At 37.9% G+C, this 27,965-nt stretch overlaps 1 protein-coding gene across 1 annotated transcript in view; it reads right to left on the reverse strand.

The window, feature by feature from the left end:
* Positions 1 to 18,716: 18,716 nt before the first annotated feature.
* LOC128742411 (protein NASP homolog) overlaps positions 18,717 to 27,965 on the reverse strand; it is a 37,300-nt gene continuing 28,051 nt past the window's right edge. Inside the window, exons 2-4 of the mRNA XM_053838766.1 lie at positions 19,691 to 20,417; positions 19,327 to 19,601; positions 18,717 to 19,149 (exon numbers count right to left, since the gene is read on the reverse strand). Of these exons, the coding sequence (XP_053694741.1) occupies positions 18,889 to 19,149; positions 19,327 to 19,601; positions 19,691 to 20,390 (1,236 nt within the window). The 5' untranslated portion in view covers positions 20,391 to 20,417 and the 3' untranslated portion in view covers positions 18,717 to 18,888. The remainder of the gene's footprint in view (positions 19,150 to 19,326; positions 19,602 to 19,690; positions 20,418 to 27,965) is intronic.

Consider the following 27,965-nt stretch of genomic DNA (forward strand, 5'->3'; position numbering starts at 1 on the left):
TAAGAGTAACTATCCTGTTTGCTTCTTGTGATCGGCGGTTTTCGGCGAAAATAAATATCAACTTAAATGCCAGTTTTATGAAACAGGACATAAATTTAATTTTGACGAGACTAAAATAGTGGAAAAGATTTCAAAACATAACACAAGACTGATTGCCGAAAACTTTTATATAAAAATTAGAGGTGAGGAAAACATCGTTAACAAACAAATTGACTCTGTAGCATTCAAAACCGCATACAACCCTGTTATACAAAAACTTGGGAGAGAGTAAAACAGTAGATAGTTTATATGTTTGTAAAGAGATAGAGTGTATAGTGTAAAGTCGCAAAATTTGTAAGTTCGAATTTAAATTTGATTTGTATTATGTGTAATGTTGGTTAATATAATGTTTTAGTGTCCGCAGATGATGAGTGAAAGCCAGTAAGTAACTCGAAACGTACGGACAAACTGGCACTTAAGTTGATATTTATTTTCGCCGAAAACCGCCGATCACAAGAAGCAAACAATTTGAATTGCGGCGATCAACTCAATGTAACAAGAGTAACTATCCTATATCATATTGTGATTATTTAGACAATTAAGATTATTTAGCAGTAGGGATTACAACCTAAATGTAAATAAACATAAACTTTGTTAGTCTGCAATATTCATGCATTTCATGATTGAACGAGTGCTGGAATTATGTGCTCAACTCATTTATAAAATCAAAACACAGGCACAGGTTTAACGCAACACTTTTATCAAAACATTTCTCCTTTACTAATATGTAAACCGTAAGCAAACTGAAAATTTTCTAATATAGTATCGACTACCGTGGACTCAAAAGAATATCAACACTGTTAAACTATCATTTTCCAATTTAAACATTTTTCTATCACTTGTTTTTATCCAGCTTCTAATACAGGTCGGACTCGATTATCCAAGTGAAAAAAAATTTTTTATAATGTTAAACACGTTTTGAACGTGAGCACATTTCAAAAAACCTATTTACAAAAATTTTTATTTTCACCCGGATAATCGAGTCCGACCTGTATTGCCAATAATCTACACTTTTCTTGCTACTCATTGAATTATTTAACGCAAGTGCTAAATCGACATAAATAATAATTCCAACAAATTTTAATATTTATTAAAACCAACAGACCAAGTGACCATAGAACAAATTTGTTAATTTTTGATCTAAGCCACAATAGATTTAAAAGAACTGTTAGTCTTATTTATGACACAATTTTTATTTTCTGATTGAAATTATTCAGCATGCACATAGGAATTAAGCTAATTCTGCTTATAAACTATTGTGTTATAACGCATCTTTGCCTAGTGATCAATTTACAGTTAACCAAGGCTGGCAAAATAAGATTGATGGACGCTATAAACCACTCCTTTACGTTGAGCGCAAACATTGCGTGATTTGTTCTAGACACGATGGAAGTGCTTTTATATTTATCCATTAGCATTTTGAAGTGCGCAGATCAATATAGCATTAGACGTACTTCTACGATTGCGCAAAACCAGACACTGTGAATGATGAATTTAACCAATTATCTTATTAAAGCAACTCCGCTTTATAGGCTTCCACTTGATCTATTTCTGCAAATCAAAGCCGCTTGTGCAGAAAAATCAGACAGGCAAAGCCTTTTGGTATGGTACAGCTGCTTTGAAACCCACAAGATAAGGAATTTCCGCCGCCTTTCGAACAATAGTTCAAAGAAAAGATATATCAATGTAACCACTAGGTACTACAATTATTTTTGGAAATAACGAGATCAAAAGCACTGTTGAAACACGGTCACATTAGTGAATTTTACAGTTACAATACACTCAAAAAATCGGTATCAAGTTTACGTGAAAACATAGGTAATTCTCATCCATCACACTTTTCATGTAACATTCACGTGAATTATTGGTAACTCGCACTCATACTAACCAGTTTACGTGCGATCCCGGTATATTTTATCTGCTTTCCCATTGAAGTTTATGTAAATTGTGGTACAGAAGTTTACACGATTTTTCACGTGGATGCGACGTGTCGATTTTTTGGAGTGATCAGGGATGGAAGATCAGTGATTTTGATGAAATCTGTGAGTTATCGCCACACGCACAGATCACGATCCGTACAGATCATGATAAACAGTGAATCTTTAGCGTTGATCACAAGATTTTGTTCTCTAAACAGTCTCAGCAGGCGATCACAGTGTTACATCTTACCTACTGTTTTACCTGACTCACTGCGAATATGCGTATTATTGAAATAAAACGTAACCATGCGTTTTATTCGTTTATAACGCATATTCAGTTAATATCGATAACAAACGATTTTTTATAAGTTGTGCTTTTGTTATTGCATTTAATTTGTAAAAAGTTGCATAAATAACAATTCAGTTTCACAATACAATTTTTTCGTACTACTGGCACATGAAATATAATGTTTAAGTACGTTATTTTTAGTGATCAAAATTAACGATATTTTCGATACAAGGGCGATATTTTTCGAAACCTTTCGAACCAACACGATCCCGCGAATACAACGCATTTCGCAGTGAGTCAGGTAACACAGTAGCTGCGAGAAAAAAGGTCACACATGTTATTTGTATTGTGATTCATACGATGCACACAACCAATCGTCTGTATCTGTTATATTTCTCAACGCAATCATGCAATGAACATGATCTGACATGAGGTTTGTCATAATCTGTGCGGATTGCGATAAAGTGTTTGTCGCTTACAAGTAGTGATGTCAATGAATCTGAATCCGATCGCTTCTACGATCTTGGTTGCTAGAAGCGATTTTTTCCATCCCTGAGAGTGACACGATAGGAATCTTTTTGGCTGGCAAAGGGTGAACATGTGCATTCCATAACCTCTGTTCATTAACTGCTATTCCTACCTCCACGTGGGGCCAGCTGGGGTACGCAACTTCGGTTGTCGTATGCTAACAGGAAAGGGGGCGCAGTGGCTCCCGTCCACTCTAAGATGGCAGCCCCATCAGCGGGATAAGGACCTTAGGTGAACAGCCTACTGTACCGGAACAGAAAAACCTGAAAATGAGAGAACAAATCTCTCTGAATTATTGGCAACGACCTTTAGCATGAAAACACGGACACGAATCGGAACATGGAATATACTGACCCTTGCCCAGCAGGGCAAGCTGGCTCAACTTGCAAGGGAAGCTAACCGCTTGAAGGTTGAAATCTTGGGGCTGAGCGAGGTCCACTGGCCGGGTACTGGCGAACACAGGACATCATCCGGGCAAATCTTGCTCTACTCTAGCATACGAGGTGAAAATGCTACTCGAGAAAGAAAAGTTGGATTCCTTCTGAGCCCAAGAGCACATGCAGCCCTGATGAAGCGGGAACCGATAAATGAGCGAATAAATGTTGCCAGATTCAGAACACGGGTTAGGAACCTTACAGCAATCCAGTGCTATGCGCCAACAAATGCTGCCGATCTGCAGGAGAGAGAGAGTTTTTACAGCCAGTTGAACAGCGTGGTTGAGAAAATCCCGAAGGGATGCATTTAAATCCACATGGGCGACTTCAACGCGAAGATTGGCTCAAACAACGCGGACCTTGAACGCGTCATGGAACGCCTTGGCCTAGGAGAGTTGAGCGAAAACGATGAGCTGTTTACAGAATTCTGTGGTAATAACAACATGGTCATTGGTGGATCGCTCTTCCTCCATAGACCAGTACGTAAAGTCACGTGGGTCTCCTGCGACGGCCGAACAGAAAACCAAATCGACCACATCTGCATCAGCCGGAAATGGAGAAGGAGCCTTCTTGATGTAGGCAACAAACGCAGCGCTGATATTGCGTCCGACCATCATCTTGTTACCGCTGAGATACGTCTGCGCGTCGCACGTGTCCAACGACGGGAGGAGAAAGTTGGGTGCCGCTACGACGTCCGCCGATTGGAGAATCCTGAGGTGAAAAGGGCCTTTGTCGAACAACTTGAACCTCGAGCCTCGGAGTTTCCACCTGGTGAAACCGTCGAAGAGCAATGGACCGGCATCAAGAACGCCTTCATCACGACCAGTGATGAAACCCTCGGCAAAGCGCTCAGCGGGCGGAGGGAGTGGATTTCGGAGGAAACTTGGAGGAAGATCGACGAGCGGAGAGAGGCGAAAGCCGGCATTGAGCGAGCGCGGACCAGATCGGCTAAGACAGCTGCCCGTCAACGATACGCCGAACTGGAGAGGGCTGTTAAACGTGCTTGTAGGCGGGACAAGAGAGCCTGGACTAACTCCCTAGCCGAACAAGGAGAAACCACCGCCGCCAGTGCACTGGTAATATACGTTTATTGTGCGATATTTCTCGCCGGCTTAGTGGTGCCAGGATGAATACAAATATGCCGCTAAAGGACAGAGCTGGTCAGCTACTGACTGACCGTACAGAACAGCTTAAGCGATGGACTGAACATTTTGAACAACTCTTCCGAGTTTCAAATGTCAAACACCAACAAAACCAGCAGCGTATGACGCCTACAGTTCGTCGAATTAATCGCGTCAACTCGGAGCCGCCATCACTGGATGAAATTGTAGCAGCAATCAAGAGTATGAAATCCAATAGAGCGCCAAGGATAGACTGTATTTCAGCCAAAATGCTCAAAGCTGACCCGTCTTTGTCAGCCCAGATGATGCACCAGCTTTTCAGCAATATATGGGAATTCGCAACTTTTCCGGTGGACTGGATGCAGGGCATATTGGTCAAAGTCCCTAAGAAAGGACAACTAACTGAATGCGGTAACTGGCGTGGTATCACGTTGCTCTGTATTACTCTCAAAGTACTCTGTAAGATAATCCTCAACCGGATCCAGAAGAAGATCGACGATACTCTCCGGCGGCAGCAAGCTGGATTCCGTGCTGGTCGATCATGTGTAGACCATATCACAATGCTTCACATTATATTGGAGCAGATCAACGAATTCCAGGACTCTCTTCTGCTGGTGTTCGTTGACTTCGAAAAGGCGTTCGACCGACTCAACCACGAATACATCTGGGCGCACTTAGGTATAGAGGAGTTCCAGATAAGCTACTCCATCTCATCGAGGCTCAGTACGAGGCGTTCTCGTGCAAGGTTTTGCACGATGGCGTCTTGTCCGATCCCATAAGGGTTACTGCTGGCGTGAGACAGGGCTGCATTTTATCACCGCTTCTGTTTCTCATCGTTATGGATGAGATATTAATTGGAACAATTGACAGTAGACCAAATCGAGGATTGCCTTGGAATCCTCTAACGATGGAGCAGCCAAATGGCCTCGACCTAGCCGACGACATTGTCTTGCTCGCACAACGCCGAAACGATATGCAGAGCAAGTTAGATGACCTCTCCGAGAGCTCCCAGGCAACAGGTCTCACAGTCAATGTAGTGAAAACTAAGTCTATGGTAGTGAACACTGACAATTCCACCAACTTCACAGTAGCGGGACAACAAGTTGAGCAGGTAGACGTCTTTCAATATCTTGGTAGCCAAACAACGCCCGATGGTGGTACCAGGACTGATATAGCCACACGGATCAGAAAGGCCAGGGGTGCCTTTGCAGGTCTGCTAAACATTTGGCTCTCAAACCAGATCACTCTACGTACGAAAGCCCGAATCTTTAATTCAAACGTTAAATCCGTACTGCTGTATGCCTGCAAAACGTGGTGCGTCTCAGGGGAGACAACGTAAAAACTGCAGGTATTCATTAACCGGCGCCTGCGATACATCATTCGTGCCTGGTGGCCTGATAACTGGATATCCAATGAGGAACTCCATCGTCGGTGTCATCAACGGCCGATAGCCGCAAAAATTCGTGAACGTAGGTGGAAGTGGATCGGATACACCTTGAGGAAAGGAGCGAACGAGGTTTACAGAAAAGCACTCGACTGTAATCCACAAGGACAGCGTAGAAGAGGCAGACCCAGAGGCTCATGGCGACGCAGCCTAGCCAACGACATCCGAGCTGTAGACGAGAACCTGTCCTGGCGACAGGTAAAAGCCATGGCGGGTAACCGTCAGCAGTGGAGATCTCTGATTTCATCCCTTTGCTCTACCGGACCGGCGGACATGGACACATAAGTAAGTAAGTAAGTAAGTAAGTAAGTAAGTAAGTAAGTAAGTAAGTAAGTAAGTAAGTAAGTAAGTAAGTAAGTAAGTAAGTAAGTAAGTAAGTAAGTAAGTAAGTAAGTAAGTAAGTAAGTAAGTAAGTAAGTAAGTAAGTAAGTAAGTAAGTAAGTAAGTAAGTAAGTAAGTAAGTAAGTAAGTAAGTAAGTAAGTAAGTAAGTAAGTAAGTAAGTAAGTAAGTAAGTAAGTAAGTAAGTAAGTAAGTAAGTAAGTAAGTAAGTAAGTAAGTAAGTAAGTAAGTAAGTAAGTAAGTAAGTAAGTAAGTAAGTAAGTAAGTAAGTAAGTAAGTAAGTAAGTAAGTAAGTAAGTAAGTAAGTAAGTAAGTAAGTAAGTAAGTAAGTAAGTAAGTAAGTAAGTAAGTAAGTAAGTAAGTAAGTAAGTAAGTAAGTAAGTAAGTAAGTAAGTAAGTAAGTAAGTAAGTAAGTAAGTAAGTAAGTAAGTAAGTAAGTAAGTAAGTAAGTAAGTAAGTAAGTAAGTAAGTAAGTAAGTAAGTAAGTAAGATAGGTATCTTTGATTTTTAAAAACAAACATATTGGTAGCGTGTTTGTGAATTGCTATGTTTAGGACCAGCTCAATGTTAACGCGAAGTACAGTCATTGTGCGATGCAACATTAAAGACATGACAATCAGTACGGTTGAAGCGCCCTCAAATATTAACTTGACACACATGAATTTCTGAATTACCGTCCGAGTTGTTTTTTAAGTGACACTACCCATTTCGTCCATCGTGTGAACGTAAAATGATATGAATAATTTCAAGTTAATTTGGTTTCAATCGCAAATCCACCGAACTGGTTCGTTCACACGGTGCAATAGGTAGTCAATATAAATTTGAATTGATGTGGATCTAAACGATTGAGCATAAGAAAACTCTTTCTATACCTACTATGAAATTAACCAAAAACTAGCTCACCGTAATAATACTCGCTAATATTTACCGTAAGCTGTTTCTTAAGTAATTTTTTTTTATCTACAGCAAAAATTTATAGAAGCATGGAAACATAGAAACGATTTCATAATTATTCTGAAAATACGTATGTAGTTTATTCATTTAAAATACTAGCATTTTGGATCAAAATATAGAAGATGGTCTCGATTTAAAAGGTTATTTATACCATGTGAGGTTTTATTTGAAAAAAAATAACAATTTGTCAAAATTCGAACACTTCCACGTAACAATAGATGGAATACATCTCTCGTTGTCCGCTTTTCTAGGTTCGCCCATGACGGTATCCGGTCGAGGGCGATCTAAGACAAAGAGCTACAAAATTATCTAATCATAAGAGACGTAGGTATGTAAAGTAATGGCGTACCGCCGTACAATATATGTATTATTCTGTTTTGCTTTCCAGCGATCGCCCAAACATAATGGAAAGTGACATTCACTCAAGCAGTCAAAGCCAAACGGCTTAGGAAAACACTGGCAATCCGAATGTGCTTAAAATTGGCCAACGAACCATAATTCGCGAGCGATGCGTTACAAAACAATAAAAATGATGCAATTATTATGGGGAAGTTGGGGTCTCTTATTATATAATTTATTCAATATGTGCGGAGACAACGATGATGAGTACCGATTCTATTCCGTATTGTTTTTACGTTTCACAGTAGCAATGTAGTCATGGTTGCTATTTGAAGGACATACAGTGCTTCCATCACAATTTCCATTCTGAACCAGCCAGCGGCACACGCATTGTACTAAATAAACATTTGAATGAACTACAACTACAGGGTCGTCTTATTAGAAGATCGTAAAGGTACGGTGGGGTTTATTTCACTTTCTGAAGCATGTCATGACAAATAATGAGAAAATATTAACTTTTTGATTCAACCTGGCACAATCCTGCTAAAATTGTACATACTCATTCATTGTGACTAAATATCTCAAACTGTTAGTTCAAGCTTGAAATTTAAAGCAGTGTAAATTCAAAAATATTCATTTCACTCGTTACCGGCTGACCACCATCTGAGAAATTTTAAACCAGATTTAAAATCAGATTAGAGCAATCTTCTTAAATTAACATTTTTAAAAGAATAAATTCAAGCAGGAGTAATATCTCATAGTAACGTATTATGTATTATAACGAAAATTAAAACAAATGATGTTTCGTTAAAACTTTACCACGTACCGTCAAATGATTTTTTTCCTTAACGTTGTGCTGCATATAAAATTGCTTCAGGCACAAGACTGCTAGGCCAACATCAAAACATTTGCACAAATGAAACATAAAGACTCAGACACAATGCATACGGATTTTAATACTTTACGGAGCGACTGTGAAAACTACCGTGCTATGACCATTCACAATGCTGCTTACAAAGTGCTCTCCCGAATTATTTTCCTGCGACTCTCACCAATTATGAACAGATTTGTGGAAATTTATCAAGCCAGCTTCGTCGAAGGATAATCAGTGGCGGACCAAATATTCACACTGCGGTCCTCCAAAAAGTTCATGATTTTCCACGCACAATTCTTTCAAAGCTACGTATGATACCATCGACCATAAAGGGCTATGGAAAATTATGGACGAGAGCAGCGTTCAGCTGATCAAACTGATAAGAGCTACGTAGAATGGCTAAACAGACTAAAGCGCGAAGCAGAGGGCTAAGAATAAATACGTCCAGCTCTACGCAGCTCTACGGCGAACGACATCTGGCGGAGAGTACACGGTGTCCAAGGAATTGCAAAGTGGCAGCCCACAACCGAGTTAACTGCAAAAATCTTGTTCAGCAGGCTGTCTTAGAACAGAAAGCCATATTTAAATAAATAATAACTTAAAATTATTACTCGGTTTGCTGACCTTGTAGCGCTATCATGTTTTTTTGAGTATATGCGGTTTTATTTGTTAATTTTCTGCCATGACAGTATTGCATAATGGGGCCTCTAAGCTCAAGGCTTAAAGTCCGCCGCTGTGCCGTGCTTAGATGCCATTTTGAGGACGTCAGAATCAAAATAGTCAAACTTAAATCGACCAAATTTTGATTGTAACATCGTTGTCAATAAAAATCAACGGCGATAAAGCTAAAGGTGTGGATACTCTAATTTTTTATATCAGGTTATACACTCTAAAGAGTGTTTCATCCTAGAAGAAACATGAAAAAGTTGGCAGAGAAATTTTATACACTAGAAATACACTCTGCTGTTACTTTCTCAAGTGGTGTATATTGATTCAATTTTTATTAAACATTAAATGTCTATTAAAATTCCATTCCAAATTTGACCTAAAATTCTGTCAATCGAACTCAGTCAAATTCAATCAGTCAAACGAATGTGGAACTTGAGTGACACATGAAAAGCAGCGTAAAGTTGAAAGAAAACGATATTAGTGAGAAAATTTCAAAAAAGAGAAACGGTGTAACATTAAACATAGTTCAGTATGTATGGGAAGTCATCTCACATGAATCAACTATCTCACTCGCCTTGAGAGATCATATTGTTCAATCTTGATCGCTATTTCCGATAACATCTCAGCAGTCATAAATGGATCAGTTTTACTTCCTGATACGTTCAATGTGCTTACCGTGTAAGCATAACAGCATTCCGCATCTCGCCAACAATTTTTGTATTTGAAAACTCCATCCGAACTTTCCACGCATGGCTAGCATGATAACTGTTTTCGAGTTCGCATATCGATAGCAACCGCTATGCCCATCCTTTGCGAATGATACCGACTGAATATATATATAAAATTGGAAATCATTAAAATAAATTGGATTTACTGCGGCACTATTGAAACTAAAGTTCACATGTGAGTATGAGCATGGATAAAACATACTTGTCATGGCCATTTGAATTGATCATATCCCTTCATTATCGATAGCAATCACTTACATAACAGTTAATAAACTCGTTCTTTCAATTGACTATCCTTTTGGTACAATTCATTTTAGGAGTTGCATGAGTTTAATAAAAATTATGTTTTTCAAGCTGTGACAAACGCTAATTGCACGTGGAAAATCCGACTTGAAAGTGAAAGCCCATTGTACATTTTAACCATGTGTTTCGCTGAATCCTTATGTATTATATTTTCTCCACTTCCCGAGTCATCTCAAGCCACTATAGATTCATTTTCAGACATTTTAGCCGGAAATACGGTACACTACAACTAACAATTACTTGATTAATTTGCATGTCTACAAAACAGACGGACGGAATTAAAATGTCACTTGCAGTCACTTGTCAGTATGCAGTACATGAATTTTGAAGCAGAGTAATTATTTTTTTCTCCTAGAGAAAACATTATTCAAGGGGATTCCTTTATTCATACATATAACTAATGCTAGGCTACGATATTGCAGACAGCAAAAGGGACTTGCCTTGCTATTTTCATATCTATATAGAGAAAAAATTACCTTTTTGCAACAAAAACTTAAAACACTGAACAAGTGCGTATACCTATGTAATTAAATGACAATATTTGAGTGGAAAAAAAACTTTATGAAACTCATTGGTTATTCAGGAAAACGTCTAATAAAGTCTTTTCAAAGTCTGAACTAAATTTGTGAATATTTAGAGATCGAATCTGGTATAGGAAAAAGTACCCAAATGTTTTATAAAGTATATATGTAAAACTTTTTCATGCCTGTTTCGTAAAATTTTATACATTCTTAATTCTTACCATCTCTAATATTCGAAAAGATTAATTTAATTAATCTTTACGAAAATTCCGAATCAACTGAATTAACTGAAAACTGAAAATCAATCTAACTTAAAAGATGCAAATTATAGGAATTTTAGTAATAAAAGCTCTCACACACTTTCCCCTTACATAATTTGTGCACGATCTGTTACGTAGCATGTAGCTTTGGACATGCACGGCTGATCATGAACCTGATGTCCCTTCCGTCGCACGTATGAATCAGTTGCCTGCTCATGGATTCAAAAACATGGGCACATCCATTTGCTGTCGAAGTCCTCTAAATCGAGGTCAAGCAACCGAGTATATATAACATGCCAATTGCACCAATCAAAACCGAGGAGAAAAAAGCCCTCGCACGCCCATGTGATTGTTCCGACATCACTTTCAGAGCTATGTGATAGCGGTGCCATCACGGAACATTTAATTTTCGGCATGGCAAATAACATCTCATTAAATAATTTTGAAAGTTTTGCGGCATGGTTGTTCAACATTCTTTTCACTTCCAGTGTTATCCATTACGTGCAATGCGCCGATGTTCACACGTTATTAATAGCTACCCGATATGTACAAGCATGACTCAAGTCCCAGCAGACTGAAGTATTCAAAACATGAACAAAAACATTATAAATATATATTAAAACATTTCATTTCTTATTGTTTATTAAGAACACGTATTTATTTCTTATGTCTAATGAATAAATGCATGTTCCTGTGCCTGCTCTGTTATGGGGTTACATACATTTTAGAGGCTCAAAAACTGGAATTTTCTAGTATTTTTCTATGAATATGAATACATAGCATTCATAGCAATGAGGCTATCATGTCAAAAAGAGTTGTACATATTCAACGATTGGTCATGCTTCCCAACCCTTGTATGAAGGGCCAAAAGGGAATTGGTCGATAAGCAACATCACTTACACGTACCAGGAATTTAGTGAATTTCCTTCAAAGGGCTAAGTCGCCTGAGTCAATCGTTGAATGAACCGTCTTAATGCAGAATAACTCCAGCAGGTGGGGAGAAGAACCCTCTCATCATCCACGATGTGTTGTTAATCGGGCCAAGATTAACCCAAGAAAGTTGACTGTTTCACTCTCCCTAGACACACCGCTTCAAACAAGTGCTCTGATGGTCCCTCCGCTTTACCGATTCTAGTTTATTTATGAAACGTGGTATATATGGGCCTTGGGTATGAAATGGGGAAGGCAACTAGGAAGAAGCGCCCAACATAGCTCTAGCCATCCCAAGCCCCTACCTAGCGCCTCCACGTGGCCATACCTGGAAATACTTCAATTTGTATAATTGAGTAGCCAAGCTAGGAGGTGCGGGGTCGTGCGGTTTTCAGTTCCTAACCTTACAATTGTAGTTTTAGGCAACCATTAAACCACACGGCTTTATTTTCAAGTATTATATGATTTAAACTAATATTTTTGGCAAACTAATCTATTTTCAGAGAGCGAAATAAGGCGCTATATCCTTGGCCAATTGCAGCCTGGCTTCTGGTCTAAATACCATTAGTTCATCCCTGAGGGTCCGGAGTATCACTTAACCTTTATTAGCAAAGATACTCCCAACGATTGTAAATAAATCATTATCTATGTATACTGGAAGCGTTTGGTACGGGAGGTCCACGCTTTCTTCCTTCCCCTTGATTTCAAGGAGTTTAATGGAATTAGATATTTTTTCTGGTTCCACTTGATTCCTTGGAATTCTCTCTGCGGTACATGCTGCGCAGTTGGCCTGGCCGTTGACAAGAAAAATGATTGATTCAAGTAATCGTCATTTTCCAGGATGCCTTCAAGAATTGGCTGCGTTAGTGTGAGATTAGATTAGATTAGATTAGAAACGTGGTATATATGGGCCTTCGAATGGAATAGATTTGCGTCCTTTGAATTTCCATAAGTGCTTCTAATAATTAATTTAATTTTTTCTTCTGGTATCCATGTGCAGTATTGACACTCGTATTGGTCAAATTTTTCAGTATATAGCAAGAGGTGCTCCATAAGCTAAAACGAAAAAAATAATTAAAATAATTTATATTAGGCTTACCTATTAGCAAGGTCGTGTGGCTTCGCCGTTTGCCCAAAACCACGGCTTTGAGATCAGGCAGCCGGAAACCACCCAGTATCGCACCTCCTAGCTTGGCTACTCCATAGAGCATTACCGGGTATGGCCACGTAGAGGCGGTAGGTAGGGGCTTGGGATAGCTATAGGTAGAGCTATATTGGACGCTTCTCATTTGCCTTCCCCATTTCATACCCAGAATTTTGCAGTATTTTTCTAAAGAAAAAACTTTTTAATTAATTAAAAGGATAACTTGTATACTTGTTGCAATAGCTTTCGACTATAATTTAAAATATTTTATTCATAAAAATAATGATGTAGCTACTACAGTTAACTTCTAGGAAAACTTCTAAAATAAACCGTCGTTCGATATATATGGGCTGAATAAACGGAAATAAAAAAAACCAGGTGTGTAATTTGTTCAATTTTTATTATCGCATATGAATATATCAGTTCATTTGAAATATATTGATTAACAGAAAAGTTCTGACGGTGGCCGAGTTTAACCACAACCACAGAACGATGGGCTCAGTGGGCAGCTAGTCAAATAGCTAGAATTGTACAAATAAATGTTCAACAAAACCGGACAGCAAATTCTTATTTAGCTAAGCTGACCTCAGCTTAGGTACAAACGGGCAGCAAACTTGTATCTATGCGAAAAATTATTTAATGGGTCTGTCACCATCACATTATTACAGGAGTCATATTTTCGCAATGGATATTTTCATTCGACGGGTGTTGGAAACCAGAACTTTGCTGCTTTCACAATGCTCCACGAACTTGTCGGGCCTACCACGAGTAAGTAATCCGGGACCATTTCTTTTTTAATTATGGGTCATTCCACGTCAAGTATCCGAGTGCCATGTAATCGACCTGATTAACGGTATGGTCAAATGTTCTTCAGGAATCACTATTCCGATGTCGTTGCAAAGGCGAATTGAAATTTGGGGTTTTTAATAAGACTCGCCGAAGAATTCACTGATCCGTACTGTTTACGAACATTATATTATTCCATTGTCCGTTCCGTACTAGAAGCTTCAGCTGCCATTTGGAGCCCATACGCAGCTATTTGATCAAACAGGATCGAAGCTATTCAAGCAAGGTTCCTGCGCTAGGCGTTAAGAAATCTGCCTTGGATAAACCCAATGGAATTATTTATTTATTTATTTATTTATTTATTTATGGTCAAAAGATGAAATGTAATCTTAATGACAAATGAACTAAGACAACAATCGGCACATACTAAGCACTGGTTCGTGTAATCCATAGTTGGTTCTTGAGTGCCGATTGACGAGGAAACCGTGTAAACGAAGGTCCTTCCAATGAATAAGCTTTCAGCGACTTTGGTAGCTCGGTAGGGTACGGGAGGATATTTTCAGCAGGTTTCTAAATTCAGCCTATTTACCTTTTCTTTCGCCAATAAAAATACTTTGCTGCCATACAATTATAGTATGTTATAACTATTTTCTCAAGGCTGTAAGTAATCTACTATTTTTCATTCAAAGAACGTCAAAACCACCTGTTCTTCCACTAGAACTAGGTCATAGGCCGCAAAAATAGATGCCATCGCTTAATGGGCTGAAAATACCCTCCCGTGCCCTATATTGCGTGGGTCACGCCAGCGCCAACGTAGGTGTCGTAAGCAAATCGAATTTCCGCTGAACTGCTTCGATCCGATGTAGGTATTGCATTTTGGTAAAAAAGAAACCAAACAATGGCAGAGTACTCCAATATAAGACAAACCAGTGAGCAATATAAAGATTAGCCATGTAGGTACATCCTTGAAGGTTTTAGCAAAGCGGAACAGGAATCCTAGTTACGAGAAAGCTCTGGACACAATGAAAGAAATGTGATCCTTGAACGTTAGTTTCGAGTCAAGCATGACTCCCAAGTCCTTTGCAGTTGTTTCGCGTTTTAGGTGTCTCACGAAGGATGTAGGATCATGCAGATACATGTTACGTTTGCCACCGAAGTAGATGACTGAGCACTTGGAGACATTTAGTGAAATACCGCCATCTGGGGTGACATTGTGCCACGGGGGTGAGATTGTGCCAAACCCCAAAAATGTTCATTTGTGAAAATTTATTATATCTATGGAAACTGGTGACCTTAATTCAAAATGATGATGAACATAACATATTTATTCATAACTTAGAGTGGAACACAGTTGGTATTAGCAAACTTTTTAGCCTAAGCAGGGTTTCAGAGTTCGCGATCAAAAATACTCGAAAATAATGCTTGTAAAAAATGTCCCGCATAAACCAACCCAAACAAGAAATCGCATCAATTTGCTATTTTGAAGCTATATAAAGTAATCATTTGCAATGTATTGAAAGGTTATTATGCGTTGGATAAGTTTTGATTACGAAAATAATTGTTTTCGAAACTTTGTACTTTTCGAGTTTCACCGAGGTGAGATTGTGCCAAGCCATAATGATCGAACCAATTTGTGGATTTCACATACACAACAAAAATGCGTCAATATACACCAGTGCACTCACATTCTTTACTATCGAGCACAATATTTTGACAGATTAGATTGCATCATCCATTTTGGAGCAAACAGCATCGTAGGTCTGCTAAATAATTTCAAATAATTTTTACTTTTTCTCTGCAAATTTCAGATGCTTTGAATAAACACTTTAATATAAGACAAATATATTATACCGTGTATAAACTGCCAGTTTTAAGGAAGGGGGAGAGCCCATGTCCTGCGGCCGCGAAACAAACATTTTATGTTATCGAACTTTTATGGAATAGAACTTTTATACAGCGAACCTGCAAAGACTTGACTCACACAATGTGTGCTGAAGTTTTAAATTGTTATAGGATTGATGCAGGTTTTCATAGAACAAATTATCATGTCCGATCATAGGGGACCGCTTTCGATTTGAGCTAATTTGTGCATAAAATACTTTCTACTTTCAAATTTAACCTCGCTGCCCAAATTTTGTTGCTTTGTACTTTTTTGAGTGTAAAATTGTTTTTCTGGTCATAAAAGGGAAAATAGATGTAATAAAACCAGGATTCATTGGGGTTTTTCGGAAAAACCTTAAGCGTCCAAGTATTGAGAACTTTCCGCTATGTAGAGCACTTTGCAAAGTTTCTGATTGGCGAAATTGACTCTACTTTTATTCTCTACCAAATTGACATCAACACTCCACATAGAAACTTGAGATCATGGGAATTTTTAAGACTGCAATATCAGCGTACTGATTACGGCAAAAACGAACCCATTAGGGCAATGTGTGACGTTTTCAATAAGTTTTATGTGCATTTTGTGTTTTCTATATTCATTGATGTGTTTAAAAAGAGTTTGAAGAGAATACTCTAGTACGTAGAATTTCTATTGAAATTCAAATGTTTATTTTAAAGTAGTACGTAAGTAAACTGTGTGTGACCAAAAATTTATTGAAAACTTTGTATAAACATGTACTATGTATTGATGATTAAAGATGAAGTGTTTTCATGCCTGCTTGAGAGCGGTCGATGTATGATCATCTGATGTAGGCTTTTCCCCATCCAATCCAATTCATGAAGGCAAAAACAATAGATAGCCAGATGAATAAATAAAAAAAATAATATCAAGCAATGAGGCTCTGATTTGATAGAATATTTACGTAATACCAACATTGACAATTATCTAACTTTACTGGTAGAGAGGAAGTGTCAGACATAACACTCTACTCTAACAAGATCAATCATGAGTTGACACAATGACATGACATGTTTCAAACAAAACACCAATATCTGATCATTGCTTTGTATATTTTGATCATACGGGCGTTTCCTTGAACAATGCAACATTTCGCAATCCGAGATCTTTCTACTGGGAACTCTTTGAGAAGGAACTCGCGACGAAATTCAAGGAACCGACGATTCAGTCGACTTGGATGTAGCTTTAAATGTCCCTTCTTTATTTATTCTTTATTTATGTTACATCTTTATTTACGGAAGCTTTCGACGTAGCTTACCCGCTAAAAACTATTAAAACGACTAGGGGAACACCATGGTGGAACTCTCATCTCGCGGAACTAAAGAAACGAAGCAGGAGAGACTGGAGTAGACATCGCAGGGTTGGTCTGGAGTCTTTGGAATAGGCCCAGAAAGCCTATGGCCTTCTGCACGCACGCGCTTTAACAGGTTCTGCAGCAAGGTTTCCAGTTTCGACATAAGAAAATACTGTCAAAATCGAAAGATTATGAGGTTAATAACAATCGAAAACGGCGAATACTGTACGAACGACAATGAAATACCTCTTTTATAATTACTTGCCAGGCTGTATGAAACCTACAGTTCGTAACGATTTAGAAATCGGTGACTTAGACACATGGGCTTTCACCCGGAGGCTTGTCACAACTGAAGCGATTGGGTGGACCGTGAACAACTTCTCTCCATACAAAACTCCTGGAATATATGGAATATACCCTATTCTACTACAGAATGGATTTTAATGCTTCAAACGCATTTTAAAAAGAAGGAGGTTCTCTAAAGAGATGTACTATTGATAAGTTAATTATCAAGGATTACAACAGTACTGCCTTAGGGGTACTGGAATCACTCGAACGATATATATGCGTTTGTTTAGTTCATTCCCCTTATCCACCCCCTCCTAAAAAGCAAAGCAAAGCCTAGGTGCAACATTCCGTTATCGAAACTTGACCCTCTGTTTTATACGACATACTTCGCGGTTCGCAGCCAGGAGCCAGCTGTTATAGTACAGGACAATTGCAGGGTCAGTTGCTACGATCCTATTGACTCTAACAGCCTCTCCTGCTAGCTTATTAGGCCAACATCATACCTCAAGGCCAACCGGGTATGAAATGGGGAAGTCAAATGAGGAAGCGTCCAACATAGCTTCAGCCATCCCAAGCCCCTACCTAGCGCCTCCATATGGCCTTACCCGGTAATGCTCTATTGAGTAGCGAAGCTAGGAGTGCGATGGGTGGTTCCCGGCTGCCTGATCTCAAAACTGCGAGTTTGGATGACGACTGAGCCACACGAACTTGTTAGTAGGTAAGCTTAACATAAGTTATTTTAATGATTTGTTTCGTTTTAGTTCATGGAGCAAACACCTCCTACTGTACAGTGAAAACTCGGGCCGAAGAAAGTTTAAATAATGCTCATGGATACCAGAAGAAAAAATTAAATTAATAATGGAAGCATTCAAGTAAACTCAAATGATGCAACTCTATTCCATTCGAAGGACTGCTGGTGAGATTGTTCTGTTTTTGTCTATATATCTTCATATAATGTATATTTATATAACACATATTTTATTACATTGCCATATACCATCATTATCGTAAAGGGGAAGGAGCATCAGGGTATCGAATGAATCGAAGACGGGATGAGGGATGTGGTAACCAGCCCAAGTCATATAAGGTCGGAGAGGATTTTGACGCGCCCTTCTAGCACACAAATCATCACGCAAGATAAGTTTGCACGGCGAAGTTATGTATCTAGAAACCGGAAGTCTATGCTGCAAGGAGTGTCTTATATCCCGTGGAATCATATAAGCGACATCGCTTATAGATCCACCCAACGCCTTTTGGTCCTTCACGAACAGCATTGACATGACAGTTGCTAGGTAGATAAACTCGATTCTGCAGTAATTCTACTTACATACAATGGGAAACCCTTGAGGTGATGGTGGCTACCCCCATACATACATATACCATCATACCTCAAGGCCAACCCCTCCTATTCTCTCTGTTTTCCTTCCCACCCTCATTATGGGCAAGGCACATATCTTCCACACAATTGTAAGGAACGTACCATAGAACATACTAGAAAGATATCACAATTCAAGTCACCATTTCACAATTTAGGAGTATTATTCTGTGTTGTAGCTCTAAAAGAAAATACTCTACATACAAGATAGTACATATTTATTTCTAACCTTCTGAATCGTGGAAAACTAAGAAAATTCGATCAGCTGTATAATATTCAGAAACAGAAAACTATGAATTACGAGATAAAGGAAACGATTTCAAAGATAAAAATAAGTCGAAGCAAACTTTATGAAGTTTACAAAACAGATAAGGGACGAGAAAATAAATAGAGAAAATCAAGCGTAACTTTAATTGCCATCACTTGTCGGCTCCTTGTCAAGGGCAGTTTTCTTTGCTGGTGATCCTCCGATTTCCGACTCGACCGTGTCAGGCTTCTTTCGCTTGATTAGATGGGATATGTCCTTAGGCTTTTCAGCTGTTTTTGAATTGGTGGTTCCATTGCTGACAGAGGATGATGATGCAATTTCACTAGGCCCTTCGTCTGTTCCATTTGCAGTACCGCTTTTTACGATGATTTGCGAAAGCTCACGTTTTAATTCTTCGATTGACTAAAATAGAACAAGAATGTATAATTTCTACAACTGTATGATCGACGTCTAATTTTGGAATACTAATTTTTGGGTCTCATATAAATAGCAATAAACAATAATAGCAATAAACTTGCAATTTAACATGCCGATAAAGCTATGTATAGAATCTGACTCATTTAAACGTATGACACTAACTGTTTTTGTAGTTTCCTCCACTTCCCGAATTCTATCAAGGATTTCTTGGGTAGTTTCCTCAAGGTCTTTGATGGTATCCCTTGTTTCGTCGGTTTGTTCCTTGGCTTTTTCTTGTTCGATAACCTTACCCAACTCTGAGCAAGCCTCCTTGAAAAATCTTATTGAGTCCGGGAACTCATTCACCATCATGTGACAAAGGCCAATTTTGTAATCAATTTCGGCAATCAGACGACTGTCTCGGTCAGCAAGCTTTGCATACACTGCGAGTGATTTTTCTGAAAGTTGAATAAAGCCACAGTAATCATTTATAAAAAATCAAAATAATTCACATGAATTATTCAGTATATAGTACACTAATACTCACTGTAGTCAGTTATAGCTAGAGAATAATTGCTATTTTCGAAAGATATATTGGCAAGTTCCAAATAGCATTCAGACAAATTACTAGCAGATTTATCTCCCTGCTCGGTGAATATTTTGACTGCCAACTCCAAAATTTCCCAAGCTACTTCCAAGTTGCTTCCTCCTTTTTCGTCATCTCCTTCTTCGGTCTCTTCAGATTGTTCAGTTCCATTCGACGTAGATGGTCCCGGTTGGGGCTCAGCTTGAACCGACGTTGATGGTTCCGGTTGTTGTTCCAATTTGTCCTTTTCATTCTCTGCAGCTTTATCAGAACTTTTTTCTGAATTTTCTTCTTCCTTAGTTTTACCATCATCTGCGCCTGCATTTTCTTCTTCTTCTCCATCCTCATCTTCACCATCTTCATTACCCTCTTCATCATCTTCGCCAGCATCCTCTCCATCTGCTCCTTCACCCGGAACTAGAAGATTATTTTCCTCTTTGGACAATGCAATCAGTGACTTGGCATATACCAAATAAGGATCACCACATTCTTCAGCAGTTGGACCATACAATTCAGAATAAATACCGCAGCATGAACTGAGATCATCGGCCGCTTCCGAATATTGTTTCATGCAATAGTTTCGGCTACCACGACCAAACAGTTCCTTGGCCTCTGCCAATTTTTCTTCTTTTGTCACGAGTGATTCCGATTTTTCTGCCATATTGGTTACTGATCGATACCGAGTGTTCTGTAAAAGAAAACAAACAAAAAACACTATCAGCAATAATGGAACATATGAAACGACTCTAACTCAACTTTTGGCTGCAATGTTTAAAAAAAAACTGCTCTAATTTTCCGTTTAGTTTTAGGTTCAAGCATTGATTCAGTGAGTAGTAAGTCAAGTATATTGTTTTTTTTTCGTCTGGTTGTTCACAAATGGTCTGTATATTATTTGTTAGGCAGGATGCTGCTGATCATAACATACTAAATTTACCAGAAACAACGATCAACATAGTTGTATAGATTCTCTATTTAAAAACGCACGATTTCATATTATTATCTATACCTATAAAGAAGGATTTCTGTCTGTCTGTCTGTCTGTCTGTCTGTCTGTCTGTCTGTCTATCTGTCTGTCTGTCTGTCTGTCTGTTTGTCTGTCCGTATGTTCCTTATAGAATCGAAAACTACTGAACCAATCGGCATGAAAATATGCATGTAGAGGTTTTTTGGGGCCAGGAAAGGTTTTAGTGATGGTTAGAAACCCCTCCCCCAACTAAGAGGGGGGGCTCCCATACAAATGAAACACAAATTTCTGCATAACTCGACAACTAATCAAGCAAATAGAACAAAATTTGGCATGTGGGTGTTTTCGGTGACAAGAATTTATTCTATGGTAAATTGAGACCCCTCCCCTCTTTATAAGGGGAATTATAACTCCTCTCCTCTTTAAAAGGGGGGGCTTCCATACAAATTTCCTCATAACTCGAGAACTAATCAAGCAAATGGAACCAAATTTGGCATGTGTAGGTTTTCAAGGGCAAGAATATTTTCTATAGTAAATTAGGACCCCTCCCCACTTTAAGAGGGGGGGCTCCTGTACCAAAGAAACACAATTTTCCTCATAACTCGAGAAGTAATTAAGCAAATGGAACCAAATTTGGCATGTGGGTGTTTTTGGAGACAAAAATTTTTTCTATGATGAATTGGGACCCCTCCCGGTTTTAGGAGGGGGGATCCTATACACATGAAATACAAATTTCCTCATAACTGAAGAACTATTCAAGCAAATGGAACAAAATTTGGCATGTGAAAGTTTTCGAGGGTAAGAATATTTTCTATGGTAAATAAGGACCCCTCCCCACTTTAAGAGGGGGGGCTCCTATACAAACGAAATACAAATTTCCTCATAACTCGAGAACTAATCAAGCAAATGAAACCAAATTTGGCATGTGAAAGTTTTCGAGGGCAAGAATATTTTCTATGGCGAATTAGGACCCCTTACCTTTTTAAAAGGGGGGGGGGCTCTCATACAAACGAAATACAAATTTCCTCATAACTCTAGGACTAATCAAGCAAATGGAACCAAATTTATCATGTGGGTGTTTTTGTAGGCAAGAATATTTTCTATGGTATATTTTCTATGGATTTCCCCACTTTAAGAGGGGGGGGCTACTATACAAATGAAAAACAAATTTCCTCATAACTCGAGAACTAATCAAGCAAATGGAACCAAATTTGACATGTAAGTAGTTTTGGACGCAAGATTTTTTTCTGTGGTGAATTGAGACCCCTCTCTTCTTTAGAAAGCGAGTTATGGCCCATCTCCCCTTTAAGAGGGTGGGCTTCCATACAAATGAAATGCAAATTTCCTCTTATCTCGAGAACTAATCAATCAAATGGAACCAAATTTGGCATGTGGGAGTTTTAGATGGCAGAAATTTTTTCTATGGTGAATTACGACCCCTTTCCCTTTTAAGAGGGGAGCTCCCATACAAATGAAATTCAAATTTCCTTATAACTTGAGAACTAATCAAGTAAATGGAACCAAATTTGGCATGTGGGAGATTTTGGAGTCTTGAATTTATTTTACGATAGTTAGAGACCTCTCAGCCCTGTGGTAGGGGGATATGGACTCTCATACAAATAAAACAGAAATTTTTGCGAAACTCAATAACTAATCGAACTCGAGAAATTCGAGACTCTTCCATAAAACATTAGTCAATACAAGACCACAAAAACTATCTATAGTAACACTAGATCATTTAGGACGAGACGGTCGCGAGTGTTGCCGGTGACCCGCCGTCGGAAGCGCCGCCCACTGGGGGGCTTGCAAAACTCGAGATTGTGACAAAGATCATCCGAGATTCATGATTTATGTACAACACAGGTCAATTTGTGGCAATACGAAGTTTGTCGGGTCAGCTAGTTATACATAAAGAATGAAGAACCTTATTCTCACTCAAGAATCTTTCAAAGGTTATTAAAGGATACTATAATAAATATTACATATTGATGCAAATTTACTCTGAATGTTTTGCGAATGCAAGTATCAAAGCCTATTTTAATGCCAGATCAGGCTAAAATTTTAACATCATTTGTATTGCATGGAATACGGAAAAACTAAGCAATAACAACAAATAAACAAACCAAAAACTGAATCAAAATTTCGCTATTTTGTATAGTGTTTCTGAGGGCATTTCAGCAAAAACAAGTATGATCGCGGCCTTGTTCGGAATGCAGAGGCAGACATGCTTCTGTGATGCAAAAAAGGACATCAATTATAAATTTTCTTAACATTTTCATAGGAATTTCTATTTCTTCCTTTGATGGCTTTTACCACCATCTTTATAATGTCAAACTTTTACTTCGATTTTGTGCTAGCATAAGAACTGATGACACTATTGTCATAGGTTATCATAGGACATAACATATATCATTCTTACAAACAACGATATGTGTTATGTCCTATGATCTATATAAACACTGTCTGATCTGCTTCAAAACATAATCTTGATCTGAAGGTTTCATTCCAACATCGTCAATTTCCATCTAAAACTTCGAACTTTCATATTATTTTGATGAAAATAACGTTTCACGCACAACTCAACTTTATTTGCACTTTATTCAAGATTATTCCAAGATAGTTGATTTTTGTAAGAAAGTTTGAATTACTTCTACAAAATGTGATTCAGATTCACACTGGAAATATTTACTTGAATTAATATCTTATAAATGAATTGTAAACCATTGTATTTTAACTTTGTTTTAGCAAATATATACATTGCGCGATTTGGGGCGAACCAACTGTCGGTTGAAAGCCCCATTGAAAAGGTGAATAATAAATATCTTATGCTAGTCACAAAAAGCGAAGGTAAACATTCTAAAATTGATATTTTCTAATAAAAATTAGTTGTCAAAAACATCGTCTCATATCGAGATGAAAATTGTCTTATATTGAGTTGTTTTATATCGACTTATCCATCGACATCGGTGTTAAGTCAGACCGAACCAAGTAACAAAAATCTAAATTCAAGAAGAACGAAGTCAAAGTTTGGTACTCTATGTTGTTTAAAGTTACCCACCGTTCGTATTTTTTGTTTCAAACAAAACAACTGCTTTTGGAATTTGCAGAATTGATGACGACTAATTTCACCTTAAGTAGTCGTTAAGTGATCGTTTGCTGTCAATAACTCATTTTTTTTAAATTTTGCGACTTGGTCCGGTCTGACTTAAGGTGAAATTAGTCATCGATTCTGCCAATTTCAAAAGCAGTTTATGTTTTTTTGTTTGAACAAAAATTCTGTTTATGAATATATTCGCTGTGTTCAGATTGGCAAGAAGAATGCAGTATTTACATGTTTATAAACAGAACCCCGCTTTTGGGCCGAAAAACTGCTTCCGAAATTGGGCTTTTCGACGAAAAGTTAATGACTGCTAGTTTCCCGTTAACACCAACCACACAGAATCTGAGTTTTAATTAAAAATAACGAATTGCTTCCAAGTACATAATCGGTTCGCCAGCTCAACCTGATTAGCAAGTTCACCCATTGTTCTCAGAACCGGGATAACCATGAATTGTGCCTGCTACATCTGTACATGCTACACACACCATATTAAATTCATGTTATGGCAATCTATTGTTCTACCAGCGTATGCAACATTGTAGTTATTTAAAAAGGCACATCAACATTGCCTACTCCCATTCAAAACTTTTGCCAAAACATAAAATCAGTTCATAACAAAAGTTATTGTGCCCAAGGTCATCAGTTTCAACTTTTATTAGTCTTCTATGAATAAATAGAAAATCAAATTTAAATTGCGGAGATGAAATTAAAATCATTCAACCGTTTTTAAAATCAGAAATTTGAAATTCAGCAAATACCAAAAAATTCAATTGTTGTTCGTCTTTAGGCGAAATATCTCTCAGACAAATATACACTCACACTAAAAAATCGGCAGGTCAACCAATCATTTATCCATCCATTGAAATTTTCACACTTCTAGCATTTCTTTGTTTCGCAAAGCTATAGATGTGTAGCTTAGACGACTGATAATGTAATCAAATGATACTCTACGTACGAATAGCAATCGCACCAAATCACATCAAATTTTAACGAAAAGCAACATTCGAAAGGATAAGGATGCTATCACGTGCTGGAATATCTTGTCACGAATCAACTTCACAACCCATACTGGACTGACCCACACAAGTCATTCAAACGCCGTAAACATTGTATCGATTTTCCGTCCCTGAACCCACATAGTGCGCACGCTTTGGACCGCCAGCTCCGGCTTGTGGGTGTATTTGTGCTAAAAGCATAGTAAACATTGGGCGAAAACGGTGTCTTCTCAAAGAATTTAGCTGCCCTGATGAGCCTTTAGCAGATGTAGTTCGCCCAACAAGAACTATAGTATCGCGAGAGTTTGGCACGTAAGGACTTATATCTATTCCCGTCCGTCCCCATTTAAATTGAAAGAGAAAAAACAGGGTCGAAAATTAAAGAATCTAGCATAAGAATTCAAAACACAGTTTTGTTTCATAGAATGTATTCGATTGAATCTAACCTTTACGTGTTTTCATCAGTTTATAACATTTAATTCAATGAGAAAAGCCAATATTTTCTGCGTGAAAAGTGTATTAGTGTCCTTCGAAATATAAATATTCATGATATTAAATTCCAATTGAAAAGAAAAGTGCTGGGTGTGATTTTCATTGTCTAAATTCTAATTAAGCAATACTCTTTGTCTTATGAAAATTACTATCGATATCGAGACAGTACTAAAAGAGTGGCTTTGTAACAGAAAACGTCATTGGCAAGATTTCAGCAGAGAAAATAGTTATATAGTTAACTATCGTATTGCTCTGAGTTGCTGCAGCGGTGAAAACCGGATTACGCTTGTCGGAACCGTATAAAACTTGTCGGAATTCCGCGTAAGGATACATCGTCAAAGAACGCGACAAACCCTTGGGGACGGCAGACTACATAACAAAAGCTTTGACTCATTACCACAGCAGGTAAACCAATATTTGACGATAGATAAACTGTGTCATACTTTTTTGCATAAGTAATAGGATAGGAATACTTTCGAAATATTACATTATTAACATTTTCATTTATTTATTTATCAAAATAATTGCATTTATGAAAATGACTAGGTTCACAAGAAATTTATCATTATTATTTGATTACAAATGACCTCTTTTCTTTGGTTTGAAGGACCGCTTTGTGTACTGTATCATAGGAAAAACTAGTCCAGTGTCGATCTGTCAACAAGGCCTTTTGAGCTATAAAATCAAAACATCTCAATCAATATGAAAAACGTTATTCTCCCTTAAATACAGACATCTTATGCACACTTTTTATCGTAAGATTCCTGATCGATTTACTACTGTGTTACGTCTATGTACACTCGAGTCAAAAATATTGAAAGGATTAAATTGGATCAACAATGTTCGGAAAAATATGGATTGGACCAACAAAATTAAGGTCAACCATTTTTTTCGGGAAATATTTTACAACCATATTTTAATTTACTCGCAAAAAACAACATGGATATTATTCATTTTTTATCTGTTGCAACTTTTTTCATACCTTTTTCATACAATTTCACACATAAATGTTGTTTTCACGGGTGATTATTTTTATTTTTCTATTATAATATCCAAGTAAATTAAAAAAACGTTTCAATTGAATTTTGCTTATAAAGTTGAGGATTATTATTGTTTGGTCATAGATTCATTAACTCAGGGTGTAAAAATCCCAAAATATTTCTCATGCCCCATAACAAACATCAAATATAAATAAATAAAAAGAATCGCAAGCGCTGCAAAAAATATAAAATATAAAAAACAAAGTTTATTTCTTTTCTTGTCCAAAAAAAGTTTAAAGGTTTGTGCCTAAAGGCACGAACGAGCAACTCACGTAGGACTACGAATGCTCCGAAACATTCTTATAAATTTGATACAAAACAAGTTTAAATTTCCTGAATTCTCCTGCTCTGTATATCAGTTATATCCGTTTCTTAGAGTTCCACTAAGAGTTTCGTCAGACCACAGCCACGGTCACTCTTCTTCTGGTGATTAGCAACGATATCGCATTTTGAAAATTTTTGTGTAACTTATAGCAATAGTCAACTTCAGGTAACTGACTTGAAACGAATAGTATGAGAATCTAGCTCAGAACATAATATATTTGTCATTGGACGCTAGGACAGGACATGACATGTGACTTCTTCTTCTTCTTGTTTTTGTTTTTGCGATTCCCTTTCAAAATTTACTACGGCAAGCGAAAAGTGTTTCCAAGAATGTAGCTGTAGTTTATGATAGAAGCCACTTGTCCTAGTTGATCACTAATTACACAAAAATAGATCCAATCTGATCGAATAATACTTACATTTCGATTTAGTTTGTTTTACGACACGCCACGCCACGATAAACAAACTCTTAAAAACCTAGTGAAGTGAAAAACTTGATTGTTTCAGGGTTTGCTGTGGTTTCCAGCAACACTTTTGCGCTTCCCTTGTGAATTTTTGTTTCTACAGTTGCACGCATGAAATCAGCCAATCAGGAAGCTGGCTCTTTTTTGACAGCAAGTTAGCTCTTTTGCGATACAACGTGTCATGTCCTGTCCTAGATTGGACGCACAACTTACGGTTGAATGGAAAAAATATCATATTATATTACATATTATGATTAAATCAACGGGCTCGGTATAGCCCCAATGATTGTCGATGGGTACATAAAAATACAGTCAAGTGAGTAAAATACAAATACAAAAACAATTGAAACATAAGTCTACATCCCTCACGGTTTACTGCTCCGGTTTACGGTTTACGAAATAACGCTACTATTTCGTAAGTGTACACTATTGAAAAACTGAAAATGATGAAGCATTGTCCAACTAGAAATCTTCGCATCCTGCTGATTGGTCGAAGAAAAGACGTCATCGTGGTTTGCACGTGGTTTTTACAAAAAACTGACAGAAACTCCCCGTCCCAATATGTCGAAGATTCTTTACGACGCTTAAATCTATACCAATTTGATATCTGTACTTGGGAAGTATCTCAGAGTGAAAAACCATCCGATGTTATCGTTTCACCATTAAACCTAGTCCAATGTAGTGTCCTGAAGGTAAACAATTTCCTTAAAGCATAAAACCACCCCTTTTCTTCAACCGCCTTTAACATTTAAGATTGAAATTAGTCCAAATTGATGTCCTAAAGGTGAAACGTCATCGAAAAGTGAGCGGTCATCCTTTTGCCAGGTTGTATCCATATAGGTACTGCAAGAATTTTT

This window comes from Sabethes cyaneus, chromosome 3 (genome assembly GCF_943734655.1).
Source record: "Sabethes cyaneus chromosome 3, idSabCyanKW18_F2, whole genome shotgun sequence".
Taxonomy (NCBI): domain Eukaryota; kingdom Metazoa; phylum Arthropoda; class Insecta; order Diptera; family Culicidae; genus Sabethes; species Sabethes cyaneus.